General features: G+C 39.3%; 1 protein-coding gene and 1 long non-coding RNA gene across 3 annotated transcripts in view; one reads left to right on the top strand and one right to left on the bottom strand.

The window, feature by feature from the left end:
* Positions 1 to 19,899, top strand: part of LOC107079839 (uncharacterized) — a 35,088-nt gene extending 15,189 nt beyond the window's left edge. The window contains exons 10-24 of the mRNA XM_015366798.2: positions 192 to 345; positions 844 to 962; positions 3,226 to 3,384; positions 4,210 to 4,323; positions 6,178 to 6,230; positions 6,696 to 6,804; positions 6,977 to 7,153; positions 8,266 to 8,499; positions 8,897 to 9,407; positions 12,542 to 12,693; positions 13,731 to 13,800; positions 14,756 to 14,957; positions 17,820 to 18,300; positions 19,247 to 19,303; positions 19,718 to 19,899. Of these exons, the coding sequence (XP_015222284.2) occupies positions 192 to 345; positions 844 to 962; positions 3,226 to 3,384; positions 4,210 to 4,323; positions 6,178 to 6,230; positions 6,696 to 6,804; positions 6,977 to 7,153; positions 8,266 to 8,499; positions 8,897 to 9,407; positions 12,542 to 12,693; positions 13,731 to 13,800; positions 14,756 to 14,957; positions 17,820 to 18,300; positions 19,247 to 19,266 (2,555 nt within the window). The 3' untranslated portion in view covers positions 19,267 to 19,303; positions 19,718 to 19,899. The remainder of the gene's footprint in view (positions 1 to 191; positions 346 to 843; positions 963 to 3,225; positions 3,385 to 4,209; positions 4,324 to 6,177; positions 6,231 to 6,695; positions 6,805 to 6,976; positions 7,154 to 8,265; positions 8,500 to 8,896; positions 9,408 to 12,541; positions 12,694 to 13,730; positions 13,801 to 14,755; positions 14,958 to 17,819; positions 18,301 to 19,246; positions 19,304 to 19,717) is intronic.
* LOC107079840 (uncharacterized) lies at positions 228 to 22,144 on the bottom strand. 2 transcript variants are annotated; one of them, XR_011183537.1, is made up of 7 exons: positions 21,909 to 22,144; positions 8,430 to 8,514; positions 6,229 to 6,452; positions 5,721 to 5,832; positions 4,819 to 4,892; positions 1,303 to 1,490; positions 228 to 314 (listed from the first exon to the last, which is right to left on the bottom strand). It is a non-coding gene; the product is annotated as an uncharacterized lncRNA (long non-coding RNA). The 2 variants fall into 2 exon arrangements; XR_011183538.1 differs by having other exon boundaries at positions 4,819 to 4,887.
* Positions 22,145 to 23,995: the final 1,851 nt, after the last annotated feature.

Genomic DNA, 23,995 nt, shown 5'->3' with positions numbered 1-23,995 from the left:
ATGTAATATTACAAGTTTTAAAATCTATTTAAAAGTTTTAAACAGAGAAACAGAGAAAAAAAGAACAGTAACATGCTAAACATTTAGTAACACCTCCAGGATGGTGTATGAGTAGGACTATTTGAGTCTTTTTAGTTTTAAGAAAGTAATTCAGACTGAAATCCCTCAGTTTTGTCTGGTCTCTGTTCAAGTTCCCCCTAATGTCACGGTTTCACCTGCAATGACGATGGTGCCTCTTGGGTCAGCGGTGTCCTTCCACTGTCAGGCCTCCGGCAATCCCTCACCGTCCATCGTGTGGTACAAGCAAGGGCAAACTGTGAAGACGGGTGGAAAGATAACAGTTGGGTGAGCTCATTCCCTTGACCGCGCTGGTTTTCAAATGGCATGTGCCCATGTTGGTAAAGTAACGGTATTGCTCAAGAAATAGCGGCCTTTTAAGCAGGAAGTCCCAGGACAGCCATAGGTGTAACTTTTCCCAGTTCTGGGTTGGGCCCTGTTTCAATAAGGATAAATGAGCTAGGCCACACTGGGTCAGATTCAAATACTTTGTGTAGCACATCTTACTGAATGTGTTTAAGATGACTGGAGTCTTGTTCAAATCCTTCGTACTCTTTAAAATCAGTGTGCTACTTATGAACCCACTCAATGATGACAGAGGAGAATATTAATTTTATTATTAATGAACCCCCCCTAGCGATTCTCCCGTTGGTGTGGTTAATCCTCTAGGTGCATGTGGTTAAATCGTCATATCCCACCATTGTGATATTTACAGCAAGACTAGGAGTACCCAGTTTCGGGAATGTCAAAAATGTGATCCATATTTATCCGTTTTTTTTTTTGCAGGTTTAATAATGTGACTCTATACATCTCCTCTTTGAGGGCCTATGATGAAGGCTCTTATACCTGTGAGGCTACGAATATCATTGGGCAATCCCGAATGACAGCAATACTGCAAATAGCAGGTTAAAATAACGTCTGAATAACGTTATATCTACTTGTCTTTGTACTTATATTGAATTATCCTTTATACCGTAATAGCACAAGTGTAACATTTTTACTTTAAGAGACATTTAATGTTGATACACTTTAGGTTGTGACACACATTCCACAATGGAACAGGCTCTCCAGCCTAAACATTGTGCTATCCTCTTTCTCACTTTTCAGCACGCTGAATAGACCTGTAGCATATCTCTCACTGATGTCACAGTGAATCTGCAGGAGCCCAGGAAGTCACATGAGTCTCACTAAAAATCTGTTCACTTCTGCTTGTTCCTTTGCTGTGCACACACCAACACAGCTCACCTAATGCCTGTGGGTGGAAGGTTGCTGGTTCGTATCCCACGGCCGGCAGAGGAATACTACTCCATTGGGCCTCTGAGCAAGGCCCTTAATCCCACTGCTCCAGGGGAGCCGTATAAAATGGCTGACTCTGTGGTCTGACCCCAAGCTTCTCTCCCCATCTGTGTGTTTCATAGAGAGCAAGTTGGGGTCTGCGAAAAGACAAATTCCCAATACAAGAAATTATATATGGTCAATAAAGTGATCTCTTAAACAGAAACAGCAGGATCCACTTAAACTCAATGCCCTTTGCTACCTTTTTATTATCTTGACTGTGAAATCATAGCAAGACAAAATACTATTTCCAGGCAATTGCTTGTGTCAAAGGGACTTGTAGGAATAGGCATTATTTGCAATCATTTTCTTATGGTTCCTGTAAATGCAAAACCTAGAAAAATGCACCTTTTAGTTTGCATGTTGTAACATGCAGGGGCTCAGAATGCATCATCCTTCAAAGATTTACTCTAGAAGCCAGTATCCTTCACTCCCAATCAATATTAATGCCTTAAACAGCACAACGTTCCCACAGTGGAGACAGAAATGAGCTCCTCGAAATGGAGCTCCCTTTAGACCCCCCATTGCAGTACATTGAAGCATTCTCAAGTGAGCCTTTCTTATTTTAGAACAACTTCATTGTTCCGGATGCTCTCTGTATGCTGAAGCTCAGCACCGAGGTTTCTGTATAATTACTGGGAGATTATGAATGAAACAGAGCAAAGTTGTTTCTAACAGCATCAAAGAATAAAAATCAATTAAACCAGGCAGCACGTGTGCAGGGAGAGGGGACTACTGGTGGCTTCAGCTAATTTTAACATGAGATGTATTTCTGAAGTGTTTGTTCCCCTTTTAAAAATTGGACACTTCGACAAAAGTACCAGTACAAATACAATTTGAATGTGATTTCATCATGCCACACATTAAATGCCTCAAAGTTAGAAATTGTGGCAGTAATGTAAAACATTTCCTTTTTTATACATGTTCCTTCACTACTGGTCGCCACATACATCCAGATCCATGTGCTGAAGGAAAATAGGGAAGGTTATTTGGTTCCACATTGAAAAGAAAAACAAATTGTTGGCTACTCTTTCAACCTCCGTAACCTGCTTAGCTTCTATATAAAGCAGAAGTCACTTTCTTTAAAGAATGTTTGGCAGCCTTTTTATCCAGAAAAGAAAAACACATTAGGGCTCAAATCATCATTGAGAGGCTAGGATTAGTATGTCGTGTGTAGTTGATTCTAGGCACAGTATATTGAGACACACTGTTCATAAGGGGGTATGTATTACGTATATTGTGACGAACTAGTATATTCAGAGGGTGTTTAGAGAGTTTGTAGTGACTCTTAAGCACAGTGATAACCAGAGGAAAAAAAACAAGAACCTCAGGCACAATGGGTACTTGAACGGAGATGAACAGTGATGAAGGTCACTTTAGGCCTGTACTCCGGCTTGTGTCTGGAGCCTGCTGAGTGCCCTCAGGAATGATTGGGATTTCCAAACCTCCCTGTGCCTGAGACCAGTTCTTTATTTCTGTAAAGAAGACTTCCTTGCGCCATGTTGTGTACTCACACAGTCTGCACAGCCCCAGCCTACTCCAGATATCTTGGCCTATACTCAGGCCTGCTACGATATATTTAGAAATCGATAAAGATGAATTAGCAACAAGATCATACTCAATGCATAAGTACAATGCACTGGCAAACCCATATTAGGGTGAAACTGATCAGCGCTTGCTAAATGTCTTCACTGCTTGTCTAACTTTGAGTCTACCAAAAGTGAATACAAATCCGGCTCTGGGAGATCAATAATATGCTTATATGTAGTGCATATTTATATTTATTTGATACTGATTTTTTTAACACTGTGGTTTTTCTTCTTTCATTCTTAGCTCCTCCAGTTATCATCTCTTTTGAGAACGAAATAAATTGCTCAGAAGGAGCAACTGTGGTTTTTCTATGTGAGGCAGTAGGAGATAGACCAATCAGGTATTCCTGGTACAGGAAAGGAAATGAAACACAGATCTCACTGCCGAAAATGGTTATAGACGGTGAGTTCAGCAAGATGGAAATCTGTGAGGCAGATTTATCAATCCTTTTACAGCATGCATCTGTTCTGAGAAACGGAAGTCAAAGTAAAAACAAATATAAGATAATTCCTTTATCTTAACTCTTATGTGACCTTTTCTATGTCTTCATACAAACAGTAAAATCAGATGGAGTTCCTCCCCTGTGTCCCACTGATTCGATTATGATAAACTGCTGCTTAACATAACACTTTCATTTATTCTTAAGATCTCAAAGATCCTTGATTGAAGCCTAGCATGATCTGGGAAGAGCAACTTCTTCCTATTTAACAATAGAAATTTCATGCTCTGCATTAACTCAGGTATGGCAGTCTGCTGTATCCTCATACACATGATCCCGAGCTTAGTTTTAATGTTCAATTGAAAGCACATTGCATTGTCTACCAAAACCAGCATCATATTGTCTGACAAAGCAGATCTGGCACTTATGCAATCACATTTATCCAGAAATCCCCTCAGTATGGTAAATGAGCTGCGAACAGTCCTTTCAATAGGTATTAGTTGGCACACAAATCAGAGCTACTGCAAAAATAGCATAAAATAATTGGAGACAGCCAAGCAACTCTGAATAAACTACAAACAAGACTGATAAAATGGAGATTCATATTTTCTCAGTTACATAAACATAAAGCTGAAATGCACCGACAGCTGAATATGCTGGTGAACCGAAGAAGTGTGCCACTACTCTGAGTTTACCAGGGGCAGTACGGGTTAAGGCTTTGATTAATTTTCTCAAAAACTCAAAAACCTCACAAGGTTTTAGGCTTTTGCACTTGTGTCTCCCTGCAGAACACGGTTCGCTTCACATTTCTAATGTGAGTCGGAATGATGAAGGTGTGTATCACTGCACTGCAGAGAACAGAGCTGGAAGAGACAGAAAAACCACAGCCCTCATTGTAACTGGTATGTGAGTCACAGAGTACATTGACTAGAGAAGTTGCTCATGCCAAAAAAATGTTGAATAGAAAAGGCTCTTTACTTAAATCTTTACTGTTTGAGCAGTTGCCTATCAAAATTTTGATAGGTTTTTAATGTGCAGAACGTTGAAAAAAAGTGGTGTATTTCCGACATCAGTTGCCTGTAAAATGTACATTTTCTGTATTAGCAAATGAAACAAAGAAATGATTAATAAAGTTACAGACAGTTCCCTATTTTCACATTTATTCAGGCAAACGTCACTTCACAAAAGCTGCCGATAACAATTACTAGGTATTCAAACGTTTGTTCAGTAAAATTAAAAGGGCCATTGAGAAAGAGGCATAATTTGGTAAAACAATTTCTTACAACTCAGAGATGAACTAATTAGCTTGTTTCAGATACTGAATACCGGCACTACTGTGGTGGCCAGCAGGCTTTCGTTAATTAGTTTAAATGATAAGACTTAGCACAGCGTTTTACCTGAATTTGAAAAGCTCACCAAGTGTGCTGCATAAGATGAAGGCTGACGGCAAGTTCATCACAGGACACCTACACTGCAACCACAACAAGATTTTTCAGGGCCCAAATAAGCAATTAGTGGTCACACTAATAGTCAAAATTGTCAGATACTTGAGAAAAATACGGTAATATAAGTACAGTACTTAAACAGTGGATAAATGAAATTAAATGACAAGGAGATAAAGCTATTGCTTAGTGTATTTTACATAAAATGTCTAGGCAATACATGCATGATGAACATAATACTTAGAATTTATCAAATTGTGTGCAGCTGTCGGTCCAAACTTTAGATAGTGGTGTACTTTGTCCAGATCCTCCATAATTCTAAGATTTCTTGTAGAAATTACTGAATTGTATGGGGACCTTGAGAACACTTTGTTACTCAATTAGATTGCTCAAAACAAATGCAGAAGGATTCTATCATTCTGTTTAAATTAAGGTTTGTGGGTTTTAGAACACCATGCTTCAAGTCAGGATCATCTCAAGTCTTGAGATACTGTACATGACTCTTTCTTACCTTACTTTTACTTTCTTACTTTCTGTGCAAAATTGTCTCCTTGTTGCTGTAAAAAAAGCTGCATTTTTGGAAATGACAATGACGCAGCAAGTGGCAGCGATTGTAAATGTGAACTAATCTAGTCTTACATGAAGTGAAATATCTGAACTACAGGAAATTTTAATCTGATCTGGCCTTGATAATGTGCCCTACATCAGTTTTACGATGTGACATTTCATTTTCTAATCATTTAACTCTCAGAACCTCAGCGCAGAAAGTGGAGCCATGTGGAGTCAATGTGTATGTATATTTATACATAATACATATGTATACACACAAGGAAAAGTCAATAAAAAAGTGAATTAACCTCCAATTGCACTTCACAGATGGGGAAGAGTGTTTCATTTTTCAGCATCTTTCTCTTGCTCTTCTCAGCCTGAATGCTTGGTGCTCAGTTCCTCATCAACGACTCACTCGTGCTGCAATGATTTCACTCATAACATAGTTGTACAGTAATGCACATATTACTAGACTTACCCTTGAGTATATGCACATAAATACATGCATACATTAAAACTTGGAAGTCAAAAACTGGTGTCTCCAGTCTTGGTCCAAGGTCCAAGTCTTGGCTCTTCTGGTATTCAAGCCATTTCAGTTCTCAACTATGTAATTGGTGGAAACAGTAAGGGTTACATACTCGGCATTCAAGCCACTTAAAGCCACCTATAAAACTAAAGGAACAGTGGCTCTCCAAGATCAGTGTTCATGGACCCCTGGGAGGAAATGTGTATGTGTTTGACTAATTCAAAATTTCCTGTTTGAAGCCGGAGACAATCGATCAAGTGCTGAAAAGCGGAACATAGGAAGGGGCTCACCAGTGAGTTTAACGAGAGCAGTCGCTCTCCGGTCATATTCACCAAACCGCAGCGCCATTCTGCCATTGTCATCTCCTTCATGCCCACATGATCTACTGAAGAGGACTCATTTCACAGACCAGCAGTGTGCTTCACATTGTTTGTTGCATGAACATCGCTCCTCGCTAACCCTTTGAACAAAGGTGGGAGGTGGAGGTGGGGCTTCATTGCTGTTCTTTCACAAGCTGCATGTTGAACCGAAGGTTAGAAAAAGAATAAAATGTTAATCCTTCATTTTTAGACCACTTTCTATGTTCCTGTTGATTGGATGTTGTACTTTATTGTTATAAACACATTTGTTTGTTGGGCTGCTCGTAGAGTGTTCATCTAGGCATTGGTAGATGTTCTGTGCACAGAAATCTGCGATGACCAAGTATTTGTACTGTCTTGTAAATGCTCATTGTGCTTGTTTTGTTCATATTCCTGAGGTCACTAACAGCGGCAGTGAAACGAGAAGATATGATGCCCTTTATAACGAGCACAGAGGTGATCAACCACAGGAACGGAATGGAGCCAACTCGACTGCCAAAGCAAGAGGTCTTAATTCCTCGTTGGGGTTGAAAATAAAACATAAGGCAAATTAGAGTTGCTATGACATTTTTAAGAATTTGCTTGTGTATTTCAAGCCCCTTTAAAGCAACAGAAGCTTTTCTTTGATTCCTGTATGGACAAAGAGTATGAAATGTTTGCTGTATTTACTTTATTGAAGGTCTTGGGCCTGTGAGAGACATGCATGGAACTGCTGTGGGGGACCATTTGGTATTGTCATGGCAACCACCAATCTGGGAGGAAGGGCATCCTGATGGTTATAAAATTAGTTACTCCACAGTGCTAACCAGCCCTGCTCCTGCTGTTTCTACATCAGTCACAGAAATGGAACAAAGAGGTATTTCTGGAATAAACTCTAACAACACTGAATCAATGGTTTGATTAGAAGATACTGGAATTAGGTCTGCATTCATTCTTTAAGTCTGGAGACACTATTATTATTTTACTATTATTATCAGATTATTCTGGACTGCAAGAAAGTCAAAATCTGTGAATTCGAATGTATCCCCGTTAAAGGTCATGTGTTGAGCTGCTGAAGAATGGCTTGAAAAGATATTTCGGGGAGAATGGTAAAAATGAAAAGATTTTAAGGCTTGAAAAAATATTACTGGTGACACAGGAAAATTGTGAATAAACTGCACATGAGATCAGCTACTTCATTCTACCACAAGGTGACACTAAATGACACAACTGTATTACACAGAAAGATATTCAAAGCATATAACCCAATACGTCTGCGCCAAATTAATGACTTTTCAGATTTCACAAACCTGTTCAAACTGTTCAATTCTGAAAGCTAATGGGAAGGAAATTGTTATCATAAACCCTATGTAAAAAATGAAAGACAGCTAGGTGTTTATTGCTCTTGCAACGCTGTTAAATTATGATCACATATTGCACAAACATTATGCCAGAAATGTGTGGCAGCAGCAATTTATGTTCTGGAGAATATGAGCAATCTCAGAAACCATTTCCCTTATTCTTACTATTCGCACAGCTGATTCAATGTATTGAGAAGTTTGATTTCCCTTTGCTTGGTTGGGTTGTATGATGTAGAATCTGGAGTATTTTCTCTCATTGTTCCGAATAATCTCTTCAGATACAGACTAGCCAGACAGTGGAGTAAGCCATAGAATAAGAAGTTTAGTCAATATCACCAAAAAGGGGACTTTGTGCTAAAACAATCTATTAATTCCATGACTATAAAATACATTAAGGTACTGAAGGTGACCAAAGCTAGCTCCTTAATTGATATAAAAATCCCAAACAAATTTCACAGGGATTTATAGGCAATGAACTCTTACCAGGATTGTATTATTGCCTTTCATTTATGGCCAAACGAGGTCACATCACTGTTATTACTGCCTCAGGCTTTAGCTGGTTCTAGTCTGCAGGATGTTTCTGTATGTCTTCCCCCCAAAATTGACCTGGCAGTATTTGTTTTCACAGGGATGTTAGAGCCTGAATCTAAAGAATATGGGGAAGACCTTTCCAAGCCTCTTGAGCAAAGTGCTTCTGTGTCAACATTTTTTTCCATTACCAAACAAAATGGAGTACTGACGACCGCTGAAACCAACGTGTCTATTCAGGGTCTGTTGCTAGACCAGACATACCTTATTACTGTGGTGCCTTACACTGCAAAGGGAGAGGAAGGGATCCCTTTACAGAGAAACGTCAAAACAGGTATGCAGCACTGGCCTAAAAAAAGACAACAAAATCAAGCACTTTAAAATGCCCGGGGCATTAAAAGCCACCAGTCTGTCTACAACCTTTTTAAGTGGGTAATATTAAAATGGTTATGAATTAAATATCTCATGTTGTATTTGCTCTTCTGCATAGGTTATGTTGTCATAATATTCAAGCACAAACGAAAACGTTTTGAGAAAGAAAAACTCACAATCTTCCATTGTATAGTCCACAAGTACAACAGAAGAAAGAAATCACTGATAAAATCAAAGGGCTAGCCAGGAGCTACATGTTTCTCTGAAGGTTTTCAAGTCAAGCTGAATTTGCACTGGAGTTGCTCCAGTCTGAGCATCGCTTTCAGATTGCTGTTTCTTCTGTTCCTTTCTGATTTCAGCCTCAGTTCCAAAAGGCAGTGTTACTGTGGCAGAACCATCCCAGCCAGTTCTGAAAACACAGCGTGTTTCATTGACAAGATCTCCTCTGGAGAAGTCCCAGCCATCAGCCAGCTCAGCTCCAGGATCAAGGTTGACTTCATCTGGGCCGATATTACACTTAAAAGTTCCGGACATGGCTAATAACACAATAATTACCTCTGCATTCATGGCCTCCCAGTCAGAAAGCCTTACGTCTGCTGCAGCCGGATCTTCTGACATCATAAGACCAACTGACATAGCTGAGTCTGAAGAGGTAGAGGCTGGTACATCTTTGACATCTCAGTCTGACATGGAGCCCACTGGCCTGTACCTAACTTTGACAGCTGAAGGTACTACAAACCCTTCAGAGTCCTCTGGAACTCACCAAACCCAAGCTGCTAATTCATCCAAATCAGCAAATTCGGAACTGACCGAATGGCCCAAGAAAAATACTTCTCAGTCCCCTATGAAGACCAGTGACGACATGGTCAGGTAGGTCATTGTGGTACGTTCACGTAAAGTAGTGCTCTGAGAGTCCCAATCCACATGCTTAGTAAGTAACCATTGTATCACCAATTTCCATAGTTAGGGAGCAATTTAGTTGCCACAGAATGAAGCGGTATTTTGGTGAAAGTAAGTCCTTTGGAAGAAAAGTCGAATGCCCATCATCACTCAAAGAATAAAGTTGTCTCACTTAAATTACTGGCATAATTAATCAATCAATAACTCAAAAGTGTCAATATCCTTAACAAAAGGAAATTCAGGGAACCTAAGAACCTTACTTGATCAGCCCTTTCCAACTAATATGTCGGTATGCATTGTGGGTCTGTGGGTATCATTTGTCTTCAAATGATAAATAGTCACACACTAATGTGACATCTTAGGGTGGTATTATACAGTCATAAAATTACTCGTTATTTTTCTATAGTCTCTGACAGAGTTTCATTTCTACATTTCCTTGTTGCATGTTGTTTTAAATGGAAGGCTGCATTTTCTGGTACACCCTTAGATTAAAATCTCTCTTTGTTAGATTCAAAATGAAAAATATTGGAAGGAAACTGTCAATATTTGTCTGAGACAACGCTGAAAACATGAGCACATTTTTGTAAGTTACAAAAGGCTGTCAATAACATGAAAAAGACGGCTTATTCAGTTTAAATTAAAAATTATACTAAAATATTTTTTATTTTAATCTATTAAAGGAAGCTCATTTTTATTAAAATTATTTGCTTAATTTTACACTTTGGAGTAAAAGACCTTGTTATTGTTTTTACTGTATAATTTCTCTTAGAATACTGTAACATTGCTCTGCATCAACCCAGCTAGTCTAAAACAAAGGGAAAATAAAGAAAAATCCTTTAAACTAAAGATTAATAACTTTAATAGGATTTTCTTCTCCACCTTAGAATCCAGACAAGTACTGCATATTGTAAATACCCACTGATCAAATAGTGAATAGAGAGATAGAAATAAACCAAGTACCTAGGAAATGTACTGTATTATTTAGGTTGGGGGCACATTCAAAAGGCTCTTGAAGTTTCCATAAAACTGGTAAGATTCTAGGCATATGCATGAATTGGGATTGAGAGCTGTAAAAGAAAAATGTTTAGACTAGGGTGACATAAGCAGTGGAGTCCCACGGGTTTCTGAATTAGGACCTTTTCTATTTCTAATTTATAGCAAAGATCTAGATTCTAATGTAGTTAATAGGCTTAATGTAATTAATATATACCAAAAGAGGACAAAAATCAAACCCAATTTCCTTGGCAGGACAAATATCTGACAGATATCACACACCTGTCAGATGATGAACGTAACAAAAGTGTGAACTTCGACACTGTATACTGGAAGATGGGAAACACTACATGAGGAAGCTGTAAAGATTTAGATTGTTTTAGATAATGTATGCAAACAATAGAAATGACCAAATGTTTGGCTATATCATTAGTAAACCCTCTTTTAAAATACTGCATACTATTTCGGTTGACATTATATGAAAGACATTGCTACACAGGAACTGTCCCACACTGATACAATTAAAAGTCTGATCTTGAATAGAGAAGACAGTAGGCTAAGTGCAGATTTAGTGAAATTGCTATATTTCAGATTTAGAATGGAATGGAACAAACTCAATGGACTAAATGCACGTACAGTATCCTTACTTACTGTATGTTCTTGTGTTCTTGTAACTAGTTGTAGTTTTTTATGCTTATGCATTCTGCCATTTTACATTTTCTCTAGTTCAAGGGGCTTTGATCTGGTTTATTAATGCCAATTTTCAGTGAAGTGCTTCATGCAAACAATAACTCATAATCTGATGTTTAAGTATTGTACAAAATGTGTCAGCCTTCATCAGTTTCTCTGCCTTCTAAAGAACTCTTTGACTGTGACTATCTGTGCGAGAGTCTGTCACTTTTTATCTTCCACTTATGACATTGCTTTAGATTTCCAGGCAGATGCCAGCTTCTCTGAATTTCAAATCATAATCAGTAGTGTAATTCCAGCTGAAAGTGTCACAAGATCCCCTGATAGTGTTAACATTTCTCACTGCCTTTGATGGCATTTAGAAACTAAAGAATCACAACAAACTACTATGAACATCTATTGAAACCTTCAGGTTTTATTTTGCAGTGACTTCAAAACAATATTAGAAAACTCACTTGGTAACTTAAATACTACTAGTTGTCTACCACTGACTTGTAACGCCTTTTTCACACTTTGTTTAGTTTTTTCATCTCTAAATCTCTAAATTACAGAAACCATATTTGTATTACTCCTAACACTGGAATAGTATATATAACAACAATATGTTCCTTATGGGCAAGACATGATGAACTGATTAAATAAAAACCATATGTAAACAGTCTACCTTACATTTTAGAAATAAACATGACTATTTCCTATTTTGAATATGGCTGTTAACTATTTTGGATTTCACGTTAAAGACTCAGTACAACCTGAATGGATTAATTCAAGTACTTGAATTAAAAGGAAAGAGGAGTATTGACATTAGTTATATGTAGCTGTTAGTTAGTGCTGTAATATGTATTCTAGATCAACTATCAGTAAAACTTTACTTGACAGCTGTTGCTGTTGTAAGCAACTTAAAAAGCTCTCACACAGCAATTTCAGGAATGTGGTTTTACATCACGAACTACGATCTTGATTACAAATGCCTCTAATAAACCAGATACTATAGTCAACTGTTCTCAGGTTTAGAGAACATAACAGTATCTCCAATAATCATTGCATCACGTCCTCGACAAAAACGCAGCAAATTAATCTTGCAGATAATCTCTGTTGCATTCATATAACACTGAAAATGCAGCCATCATGCAGTTATTAAACATCACACGTTTTAATTTTTTTTCTCCTGCAGTCATGTTTAGTCGCTCTTCAATTACTGTATGGCAGTTGCCTCAATGAAATCTATATTTAGCCATACACCATTACAAAGGAAAACAACAATCTAAATTAGCAATTTGTGGTTTAAAGTGTTAAGAACACAATGCAGAGATGACAGTGTGTCATCTGCAAACTAGATAAAAAAAAAGCGAAGAGAATACGTTGAGCACAATTTTTAGGACTTGTGCTAATTATCTAACATCCTTGTTTTGTACTTGCAGAGACAAGAAGCAATCTTCTTGGCTCCCAGTGTTGGAGAAGCATGATATCCCCATTGTGGTTGGTGTGGGCATCTCCCTAGCTTTAATTTTTATAACAATGGGCTTTTACTCACTCATCCAGAAGAACGAGCCAACAGAAGCAGGGCGAGGATGTAAGTGCATCCTTAATGAGAGTGGTTTCTACTTAGAAATGTACTTTTTGTTCCTTTTTTGTTGTGAGTATTTAAAAAAGAACACGCATCCCAGGAGGGGGTTGCAACTTAAGATTTTTAAGTCTCACATTTCCATGTTATTAATTTTAAAGAACAAATATGTCCAGCATGCTGTTCCTTTCCTGGATGCATTGCTTGATTCTACTTTAGGAATGGAGACAAATAATCTGCATGCAAGAACTCCTCTCCAACCCTCTAATGGGTTCATATTTCCCAATCATGCACTGAGCGTGATTTAGGGTAGTCACTTTTTCCCTACACAGAATTGCATTGAATCAAGGAATCCATTGTCCCATCAATCGTAAACAACGAACCCCGAGCTGATCTCCAGTTGGAAGTTGCAGGAAAATGATGGCAAAGTTATCATCCAGCAACACACCTTTGGTGTGTCCAAGATCTAATTGAAATGGAAAGGACTAGAAAATGTTTATATTCTGTATGTAAATTATGCTTAGTATCACTACAGAGTTTGTTTATTGAATCCTTAGTGTATTACGTGTATACAGTGTTCTCCATATCTGTGTCACTGCAATACCTCCAGGTTCAAGAGGTCTCTTTAAAGCAGTATAAGAGCTGCAAGGCTTTCTGCAGTCATAACTGGTGGGTTGCAGCTTCAAGGCGCTGCCGTGGACCCTGATATTGTACCTTGAGGAAGGGACTTTTACCCCAGTTACTCCAGTCCTCCCAGCTGTATAAGTAGTGATCTGCATCGTTGGTGGGTGGCGGCTAATCCTTGTGATTTTTGGCCAACTTGAAACCACAAAGATAAGCAAGGATGAGCTCTGGCTTGTGGTCAACCACCCGATGACCCAATATGGTGAGGACGTGAAAACGACCTACTCGAGAGCTTAGACATAAACACCAAAAAGACGCTTTGACCCTTGAGGTATGAGCGGCGTTAATTTGATCAAATGGAATCATTTGGACAACCGTTTTTTGCTTTTGGTGTGTGATGGGGAAAGTGGGTCTCTCCGCAGTGCTGCGCGGCTCTGGGACCTCCAGCAGGAACAGCAGCAAGCCAGAAACAGGGGCGACATACGAGAACAGGTGGGGCCTCCACAATACCGACTGCACTAGCACCAAATAACTGTCGCATTATCAGCAAGCACGCTTCACTATCTTCCTGCTAAAAAAACTGAAGCAATGCAATGCTACAGGAAACGTCACAAGCTCTTGTCAAGCACTCTACAGAAAACGGCGTTCAACCACTGCTTGCAAATCGAGGGAAAACACACAAAAATCAGATGTGCTTTGCTTTTGTTTCCTGTTAATATTGTTTGATCTAGCTTTCTTCCTACATAAATTGATGAAGATGGTACATTTTTAAAGTTCCACATGAACCAAATGACATGTGACAACACCGAGTGACATTGAAAACTTGTTTTTCTTTTATTTTGTAAATTACTTATTCTATCAAAGAATCCTTTACAATCTTAATGTTCTGGCCACGCTGGCCCTCATCAAGCTGTGGTACAAATTCCACCAGAAATTGCGATCTAGAACTGAGTCACCATTAGTCAACAGATTGACAATTTTGCATCGAAGTTCATAACTTTATTTTAAATATGTTGCATTAATACAATGGACATTGAAAGATAAACATCAAAATATTCCAGCCTGTATTGCTTCCATTTTTTATGTAGATGTGTATGTCTACTGCAGCTTAACAGAGACTGTCATCCCCCAAACCTAAGGTTTCTTTGACTAAAAGTCAAATGAATTAAAGTGCAAATAGTTTATTTTTTAGATTAGTAAAGATCAGCAAGAGTGACAAACTGCTGTGCAACTTGGAAATTCGTCAATCTTTTGTACAGTCTACAGCAAGCAATGTGGGACAGAGGGGTATATCATGCATTCTTAAGCTTCATGATATTTATATGAGGAAAAGTTAAAATATGATTTGCTTTTTTTATATGAACAGGCTTTTCTGAAAAAGGCAATGCCTTGCAAGGGGAATGCAATTGAAGGCACTAAACCGTGATGTTTTTTGCATTAAACCCAGGGCTTTTGAAGATGATAATTCAGTGGGCATTATAGATCAAAGCTCTCATTCATCACCCCAAGCAAGCAGCCAGACGGCTCCCAGCACCGTCACAGTGACGGCCGAATTGTCGCCGGAAGGACAACAGGAAGTCCTGGAAACCATCCTGGAAAATGTGACGGAGTCAGACCACAGCGCATTACTGGGATCTGCTCTGGAACAGGTACATGAAAGAGCCCAAATTTGGAAGGGGCGGGGGGTAGCTTTGTCCTTCACTTTGGATTGCCAATCAAAGAAAAGGTCCAAAAGAATCATCCTGTAGCGCTATAATTTTTTTAATATACAGCGGTGTGAAAAAGTGGGTACCCCCATGAAAAGGTTTGTCTTTTTTAACATTTTTGGACAAAAGGATATTTGATCGCCTTCTCAACAATTCTGATAGACAAAGGTGATCTAATTATAAACATTGAAAAATCACATTTTGCACTCATTTGTACTATTCAAATCAACAGAAATGCAATTTCCTTGTGTGGAAAAGGCTATTACACCCCTACCTTTATCACTGCATCAAATGCCTAAAATTAGAAACCAAAACAGGTGCAAATGACTAGAACATCATTAGAGAGTAACTTGAGGGCACTGTCTTATATAACCATCTGTGTGCTTTGGTCTGGTGTGGTCTTAGTGATTGAGGTGTGTGGCTACATCATGCCAAGTTCAAAAGAGCTCTCTGGGGCCCTCGGAAGAAAGATTGTTGATGCCTAGAAGTCTGGGAAGGGTTTTAAAGCCATTTCCAAGCAATTTGTAGTCAATCATTTAACTGTCCAATAGATCATCTACATAGGAGAAAATTTCAAACCACTGGCAATCTACCCAGGCCAGGTCGTCCCACCAAATTCAGCCCAAGAGCTGACCGAAAGATGCCGCAGGAAGTCTCCAAGAACCCCAGGATAACATCAAGGGATTTACAAGCAAGTCTTGCCTCAGTCAATGACAAAGTGCATGAGTCAACCATCTGAAGGAGACAGCACAACTTTGCCCTACATGTGAGGTTAGGAAGGAAGAAGCCTCTGCTCTCAAAAAAGAATATAGATGCATGACTGGTTTGCCGGACAACGCCTACTGTAGGTGAAGGTCAGGAATATTGGAACAATGTACTCTGGCTGGATGAGACAAAGGTAGAACTGTTCGGCCACAATGCCAGATGTCATGTTTGGCAAAAATCAAAAACTGCCTTTGACCAAAAGAACCTCATACCAACTGTAAAGCATGGTGGAAGCATTATGGTTTGGGGCTGCTTTTCTGCCTCAGGGCCTGTCCAGCTTGCCATCATAGAGTCAACCATGAGTTCTACATTGTACCAGAGAGTACTTGAGGAGAATGTGAGGTCATCTGTCAAAAAGCTGAAGCTGAACTGTAAGTGGACCTTGCAACAAGACAATGACCCAGAACACTCAAGCAAAATAATGGCTTAAAAAAAATAAATGGTGGGGTATGGAACGGCCAAGTCAAAGCCCAGATCGTAGCCCCATAGAAATGCTGTGGGGGGACTTGAAGCATGTAGTACATGCAAGAAAGCCCTCAGACATTACACAGTTCAAGGAGTTCTGTAAGGAGGAGTGGGCAAACATTTCTCCAAGTTGATGTAGGAGACTGATAGACAATTACAAGAAACGCCTACAAGCAGTGATTTCTGCCAAAGGAGGCAACACCAGCTGTTGAAGCTCTGGGGGTGTGCTTATTTTTTCCTCAGCAGACAATTGCATTTCTGAGGAGTTTTTTTTTTTGGTTGAATAAATGATTGCAAAGAATAATTTTCATTGTTATTTGTTAAATTAGATCACCTTTATCTATTAATATGGTTGAAATGAAGATCAAATATCTACTGTATACATGCAAAAATGTTGAAAAACACACATCTTTTCATGGGGTGTACTTTTTCCACAGCACTGTACCTGTAAAATCGCCAACTATTTTTATGATACCCACCCGATTTGGAATAGACATTGCCTTCACCAGGTCTTCAGTAGAGACTATTGATAGTATATACAGTACCGTACAGGTACCATTGTAACACCAGCTTGATACATCAACTTCTTCTATTTTACTGGTTTTGTTTCCGTTTAAAATCAACGCTTGTAATAACCTCTGCTTCTCGTTTTAATGTGAGACCAGGATATGGTGGTTATATGGAAAAATGGCTGCATGTCCCTAGTGGTTCAATTAGTGGAAGCCCTTGCTTACAGTGTACAGTAACATGTGCTTCTACAGTGTAGATAAAAAGCCTGGGTCACAAAGAAAAAAAGAGCCTCTCCTCTACGTGGTACAAAGTCTCCTGTTACAGGCAGTTCTTGGTAAACCCCCTACTGGGTTCAAGGCTTGTAGTGGTTATCCATGCAGATGAACACCTGGTAATTCCAAATAAACCTAAAACGTTTATTTACAAAAGGCGTGGTTTAGAATATACCTCCACATGCACCTGACCAGGATTCATACTGTCAAATCTCTGTCCACAGCTAGTCACTCTATATAGTTTGTGGTTTCACCTTCAGCAAGAACAGATTTCAGAATTTTACTTCATGTGGTCATCTCTGATTAATTCTCTGTTTTCTACTTTGGCCTTGTTTTTTTCCCCCAATCTGACTATGACTCAGGTCCAAATCAGTCTCTGGGAATGAATGGATGAACGCAATTTGTGCTTCTGAGAGTTTCAGCTGCGTCATCTAAAATGCATTTGTATTTTCATCAGTGTGGGAGAAATTAAACATTTTTAAGTTAAGATTTTAAACACGGCACCAAGATTAATGGTTCATTCGTGGCATGGTTTGTCTAGGAAATGATCTTTTCGGTACCTTCTACCCAACACTTGTATCTCTGCACCCTGGCCCTTGTTACTAAGACAGTTACAAAACACTAGTTCAGCAAGCGTTTGAAAATAAGCATTGGACGTTAGAAATCAATCTTGCCTTACCGTCGTTTGCAAAAACTTGCAAGTTATATTCTTCCTGGGTTTGCCTTTTTACTACTGTTTTTTTACTGGGCTTTATTATTTTATCACGAGCACATTTCTCCCCCCGTCCTGAAGGAAGCTGAACCGCCCCCTCAGAGCAAGAGAAGCCCCCCGACCCTCCACTCGGACATCAAGCTTCAGAACATAGACGGCTGGGGCAGCAGCCCCTCGCCCAGCAGGCAGGCCGGGGGCGGCGGTAGCGGCAGCGGCAGCAAATTCGGACAAGCCCAGGATGCCGAGCCGGCGCCGCGCCTGGCCGGCCGAGACGACGTCGTGCACACCTCCCTGACGCTGCAGACCACCGAGCCCGGCCCTGGAAGTACCACGCCCACCAGGCACGGGGTCGGACCCGGACCCGGCCCGGCTCCCGTTGTGCTGTCTCACTGCGTTTCGCTCAGCGACAGGGGCGGGCCGGGGATAACCACGGTGGCCGTGGACGTACACTTCTATCCGGCGATGCCTTCCCCTGCCTCTGTCCCCGCACACGGCTCCCCCTCTGTCCACCCGCAGGCTCCTTTCCCAGAGTACGAACAGCAAAGCCCCACGGCGAACTACGGTAGGCATCAGGCCCGACGTAGAGTAGAGTAGTTTATCGCCATACGTACAGTACGCATACATTGGAATTCGGAATGGCGCTGATCTCTCGGGACGCACACAGTACAACAGACAGCACCACACAATGTAGACAACGGGAACAATATGTAGTAGTGAGACCCAAAAAAAACGGTAGACTAAGTAAAACGTGCGTAGTGCAGATGTGTATCAAAGAACTGCAGTTAGCTGGTGAAGATGGGCACTGCAGTGGGATAGAAGCTGTTCTTGGAAGTGTCACAAAAGTAGAAATATGCAGTGTGCTCTATCTTTATGAAAATATATGTCTGATCCCATATATAAGTCTGGATTTAATTTTGTCATTTAGATCCCTTTAAACACCTGTTTTATAATGCTGTGAAAAAGTTTAGTTTTTTTAATAGAGGCTAGAATCAATTTAACAGTGGGCAAACCATGTCCAAAACTCCCCCAAAGTATTATCTAGTTATATCTACAGTGTAACTTTTTTCCCCCCTCCACAAACTCACAGGAGTTCAGAAGAATAACAGGCTAGACTGTATTGAAAGACAGCATTTGTAACGGGGAGTGACAGTAAGATTTGAGATGTGGGTTATTAGATAAAAAATACAGCCGTTACAAAGAAATGCTAAGTCATGAACAAATGATAAACTAGCTCAGTTTCACTGCATATCCTTTTACAGTACATACCCTGTCTGATGTATTTACTGCACGTACCTTATTTGGCCACAGGCACCTCGTGCTGTGATAAACAGGTACTAAATTAGCCTCTTCCTTCACAATGTAAGAAACAGATGATAAATACTGCCTCTGTGCACAGCATAAGGTGCTAACCAGCCTGTTAACCAGCATGTGTTAAAGTATTCTCACACATTCATTACCCAATAAAAAAAACCTTCTAAATTCTGTTATCTCTTATATTCTTAACACAGTGCAAAGGACCTGCCTCTGAAGATGCAGAAAGCGGGAGGAAAATCTGTAGCCAAAAGGTAGAAACGAAAAAGCTGGAAATCCTCATAAATTCAAGCATAAATCAAGATTGGCTGTTCTCTTTAAAGGTCCCACATACAGGACGATCAAGGACCTTCTTGATCAAAGTTGTCATTGCATTATTGTATGATGTTTTCTTTTGCTCTTTATACGAGGTTAAGTGTCTTTATTATCTGTCACCTTTTTACTTTTTCTAGATTGCTTATCTGTCTTCCAGGATGTCGCTGTCTGTAGTTGTAATTTAATTTAATTTAAAATTTTCAGTTTCCTTTTGCCTCCATCTACAATTTGTTGCAGAACGTCTCTGTTTGATCGCCTTCATGATTTAGCTTTTGCAGCAGTTGATATGAATTGTTGTGAACTTCCGTTGCACAGCAAATAGGCACATTTTTTTTCTTTTTTTTTCATTCTAGAAGCAGGTACTAGACATGCGGAGGCTACTTTGCGATTTCAGGAGCCAAATGCAGAGACTTCGACTTGCAAAACAAATACTGCTTCTTTCAATAATCGGGTACAATCTTATAATTTCTGTACTAACATTGCATTTACCATTTTAATCACCGTGTACATTAAAAGCCACTTGTGTAAAACTTTGCTATAGCACTACAAAACAGACTGTTAACTTTTCAACATTGATACCAAAGGGAGATTTATTATAAAGGCATTTTGTTATACTTTCTCTAGCACAGCTAGATAACTGCTTTCTGGACTCTTTAGACCAAGCAAAAAGCAGTTTAAGAAAGTTACTCATAATACAAGTGGTGCAGCTATTGGACCCAAGTCTTATGATCCAGAATCTTTTGAACCTTTTTCCAAATGAATTTTCACTTGCCCCAGAATCGCTAAAGGAAACCAGAGTCAACCTCGTTGCAGCTCAGCGAATGAGGAGTGAAATTAAGGAATTGAACAGATTTTTACCTTAAGCTGCTTACATTGGTGTCCATTTCTACAAGTGGGTATTTTGACAGAAGCAAACCGAGTGCCTTGATCAGGGGCTCAGAATTCATGTCCCCACTGGAATTCAAAACCACTTACAAATCCTCAGGTCAAACCACTTATACACACTGCTGGAAATCAACCAAGACCTATATTCATTACAGTTAAATCTGCTGTCCTGCGCAGTAAGCCTCAATCAAACCTCTAGAATGAAATCACAAGATATTTTCCAATTGTGGGAAAATCATGCTACATACCTCCACATTTCTTTACCCCTTACACTGTGGCCTGGCAAGCTTAGGAAACCATTTTCTTCAGTTTTAGGAAGATCCAACACAGTGCCTATTTTCCCTATTTTAGGGAGTAAGACCATGGTGATGAAGTCATCATAATTCTCAGAATTGACAAGCTTGATCTTAGTTGATTTTTGAAAAACAAAGTTTTGGTGGGGCACATATCATGCCAAAAGCAATAATATTTACCAGATGTGGTCAGATAAGCATATGACATTAAGAGCTCTTTGTGTATTGGCAACCACAAAGCGATCCCATTAAAACAGAAGTTCTCAGCCTTCAGCAAAAATACATTGACGTTGACATGTTTCAAGAAATCCCATATTTTAGACCTTCATTCCCAAATCCTGCTGAATCAGAGTGGTAAAAACATCAGTTGATAAAGCACTTAGTCAAGAGGAGCTCAATTGAGGAGAGGCTGAAGTTCTTTGGGTTATACAGCTTTCTTTATATCAACAGCATCTTAAAAGCTGCAAAAGCCTGTTGAACCCTGCCAATTAGGCCAATTATTAGTTTCATTAAGGTGTTAATTACTGAAAATCTATCAGCACCCCAGGTCTTTAAGACCCGAGTAGTGCATCCCAGATTTAATTACAAGTCATGAAACAGAACTTTAAATATTTACATCGAAATAATGACGGAAAAGGTGAATAGCAGACCAAACATGAGTTAGGAAGAAAACATTTTTCAATTAGAAATATTACCTTATAATTTCTTCCGATAGGAAGTTTTTAAAAAAGCAATTACACAATGAAAGGACTGGTCAGAGTGACCAAAATATTGGCTTAGTTCTTTGTGAAGTGTTAGGATTAAATACCATGAACCAATTTTGACTGGCTGCTACTTATCAAACAGAGATCAAAATGGCCACGGTTGAACCTAACAGAATGCAACAAGACTTAATAAATAGGATTAAATGGATGCCCCAGCAGCAGAAGAAAGCTGCATTGGTTTCATCCTTCAAAATCTGAACCATTATGTGCCAAATTAAACTTGTCTGAGAAACCCATACACTTCATTATCATTTTGGATAAATATTGTAGCAGAAATGAACATGCCACCATCTTTGGAAGAAAATAGATCCATCTGAGCATCTCCTGTTCAACAGCACAGCAGGTGGACCCAAAACACACAAAAATACCCATAGTGCATTGAAGGGAACTTGAGAGAGAAAACTGGAGTCATTCTGATAGCAGGTTTAGAAAGGATTTCCTTATAAACTGCAGTATTAGTCTTTGTAGTTAATAGGAGGAAATTCTTAATTCCTCAGTGTTGAGGAAATCACACACGCAGCTTTACTCTGTCAGCAGTAAAGCTAAAAACCAAGGCTAAAAATAAACGCAGACAACTCTCCGACAAACTTTCAAAACCTTACCTTTGCAATCATTTTTTTGGCATCAAGCGTCTCCCTCTTGAAACAAAAATTGTTCCTTTCCCCAAAGTGCCCTGCTTCCAAGCCAAAAGTACACACTGCTGGAAGCCAGTCTACATGGAGACTGAACAATACTCACATTAATAGTATTCTAGCACAATAGCGGTAACAGTTTTCAATCAGTTTTCCATGTTGACAGAGAAACCCAGTAGGGTATCAGCAGGACTATTTATACAGGCTCTTTTCTTTGGCATAAGAAATAATGTATTACAGTGTAAACAAGAGTTCATGCATCAAAAAGTTTCTAAATTACAGCTGGAGGGAGGCAGGCTGCCAATACAGTCTAGGCTAGACTGAAATGCTGTGGATATCTGGAATTTCCAGTCCTGATCCTGCAGAACTCAAATGTCAGAGGGTTTCTGTCCCAACTGGACTGCCAGATGCAGAATCTTTTTACTTTCTGATCCAAACAAAAAAGTTGAAAAGTTGCTTACGCATGTTCAGTGTAAGCAGAAAATTGATAAGTGTTTATGTTGTACCTCAGATCTGAATATTCTACTCTTCCTCACAGACGAAGGAGGAATTGGGTCACAAAAAAATGGCCTCTTTCATTGCTCAAAAGCTCTTGATGAATTTCAGTTTCAGGGTTGTTTTTTTTTGAAACAACAAAGCTGATTTCCTGTTTAAAACGAAAATAATCCACAGCAGGAACTAAGCAATTTTTAATACCCTCTTCCCAGGTGCATGACTGATGTGCTTGAAATGAACTAGGCCTGTTTTTTATAAACTTAAAAAAACATGCTGCTACTACACGTAAAAGGAGGAAAAAAGAAAAGCTGTTGCGTGCAAACACTAGGAAAAAATTACCATGCGCTTAATGTGCTTTAGTTACCTAATGAAGGAAATTTAGTTTTCTTCATTATCTTTACAAGAGAGCATGCTTGTAACATCTTGCGAAATTAAGGATGCCTCACAGCTTGCGACAAGCTCCTTCTCTACCGAGAGCAAACATGAATACCTCTTACACCTCCGTTATAAACGTTGAAAGGGATTTTAATGTAGAGACTTGTACCATTTCATGTCCATAATGTTACATATCTGATGTACAGTATAAGTGTGCATGTATTTCTTTAAAAAAAAGCAGTTACACTAGTTGGAAATACAGTACATTCTGAATGCGGTTTTCCCCCTCCATTTTTAAGTTTAAAAATGTGAAGTGCTCTTGTCTGCTTGCTAAATGTGAAAAACTGTATGGAATAACAGCTGCTTCTAAATGAGATCTGTGAAACTAAATAAAGATGTTAATGATAAATGAATGAGTATTGTTAGTTTCTTTTGAGAACTCCGAGAATTGCTACCAAGAACAATTACTCCATTCCCCCCCACCCACTCTAATCGATAGATGGCATATAGTGTAGCAGTACATATTATAAGCAATGCCTACCTCACACACACCACAAAAATCTTTATTAGGAACTTTATCAAAAGCCTTCTGAAAATCTAAGTTATATTCAAATAGCTCTAAGAAATTATAGTAGGTAGCTGCATCATGTATAAGCTCCAAAGGAACAGGTTTATTCCATGCTGAAAGGAAAAGAGAAATGTCTTGGCTTCTTCAGGTGTGAGGGAGAGAGGTTTATGAAAGAGGCCTTTACCCGTTTCTTTGCTCCAAGAAGTTATGCCTACCTAAAAAGCAAAATGTAGTCGTTGCAGATCTGGGATCATCCAATACTGTTTGACTGTCTGCAAATTAAATCTGGGGAGGTGTACAGCTACTGTAAATCAGATTTTTAAAAAAGGGAAGACTACACTGCTCAAACTCCTCCAGTTAGAAAAACAGTTGTGAGAGTTTCCCTGGCAATGGAATCGATTGACAAATACTGTAGAGGAGCGCTCAACCAGTCAGGCCTTACTCTACTCGACTCACAAGGTGAGATTTAAGATAATGCTTCATCAACAGGCAGCCAAGAGAGGGAGTGTGGCCTTTAAAAACAAGTAGAAACAGTCAAGAATTCCTATTTGGATCTCTTGCATGCAATAACCAAGAACACCGAACAGTGGACAGGAAGCACTTCCTGCCTGAGTATTTG

The sequence above is a fragment of the Lepisosteus oculatus genome, chromosome 24 (genome assembly GCF_040954835.1).
Source record: "Lepisosteus oculatus isolate fLepOcu1 chromosome 24, fLepOcu1.hap2, whole genome shotgun sequence".
Classification (NCBI taxonomy): Eukaryota; Metazoa; Chordata; class Actinopteri; order Semionotiformes; family Lepisosteidae; genus Lepisosteus; species Lepisosteus oculatus.
The sequence above is the reverse complement of the archived record's forward strand: the minus strand, read 5'-3'. Positions and strand labels throughout refer to the sequence as shown.